The 834-nt window shown below is 41.1% G+C and overlaps 1 protein-coding gene across 1 annotated transcript in view; it reads left to right on the top strand.

Moving 5' to 3' along the window:
• Nucleotides 1-251: 251 nt before the first annotated feature.
• Nucleotides 252-834, top strand: part of EMH_0092940 (uncharacterized protein) — a gene marked incomplete at both ends in the record, with an annotated part of 1,209 nt that continues 626 nt past the window's right edge. The window contains one exon of the mRNA XM_013501919.1: nt 252-748. Coding sequence (XP_013357373.1) covers nt 252-748 — 497 coding nt within the window. The remainder of the gene's footprint in view (nt 749-834) is intronic.

Below are 834 nucleotides of genomic sequence, written 5' to 3' on the forward strand. Positions count from 1 at the left end.
TATATATATATATATATATATATATATATACATATAATTCTGTTGGGGGTCCCTTATAGAGAGAGGCAGTAAACTAGAGAGTCGGGCTGAGCAGCAGCTGCAGCACTGCAGCAGCAACAGCAGCAATAGTAGCAGCAGCAGCAGCAGCAACAGCAGCAGCAGCAGCAAAAGCAGCAGCAACTGCTCTTTTGCTTTTTTTTTAGAGTACAGCAAACACACTTTGTGTCTCCTACTGCCGGAATGCTGCTTCAATGCAGGAGACAGAAAAAAGGAGACAGAAGAAAAGAGACAGAAAAAAGGAGACAGAGAAAAGGAGACAGCAGAAAAGAGACAGAAAAAAAGAGACAGAAAAAAAGGAGACACCAGAAGGAGACAGGAGACAGGAGACAGAAAAAAGGAGACAGAAAAAAAGGAGACATATGAAAGGAGACAGGGGACGGCAGAAAGGAGACAGATGGAAAGGAGATGAGAGAAAGGAGACAGAAGAAAAGAGACAGGAGACAGCAGAAAGGAAAAAGGAGACAGCAGAAAGGATAAAGGAGACAGCTGAGAGGAGACAAAAGAAAAGAGACAAGAGAAAGGAGACAGCACAAGGAGAAAGGAGACAAAAGAAAGGAGAAAGGAGACAGCAGAGAGGAGACAGAAGAAAGGAGACAGCAGAAAGAGAAAGGAGACAAAAAGAGAGACAGATTTGTCTCCCCCCTGAAGGAGACAGCTCGCACTCTCTGTCTCCTTTCTGTCTCCTTTTGTCGTGGCGGCTCTGCTTGCTTTATATATATATATATATATATATATATATATATATATATATATATATATATATATATATATATA

Source organism: Eimeria mitis, genomic scaffold (assembly GCF_000499745.2).
Source record: "Eimeria mitis Houghton genomic scaffold, Emh_scaff7882, whole genome shotgun sequence".
NCBI lineage: Eukaryota > Apicomplexa > Conoidasida > Eucoccidiorida > Eimeriidae > Eimeria > Eimeria mitis.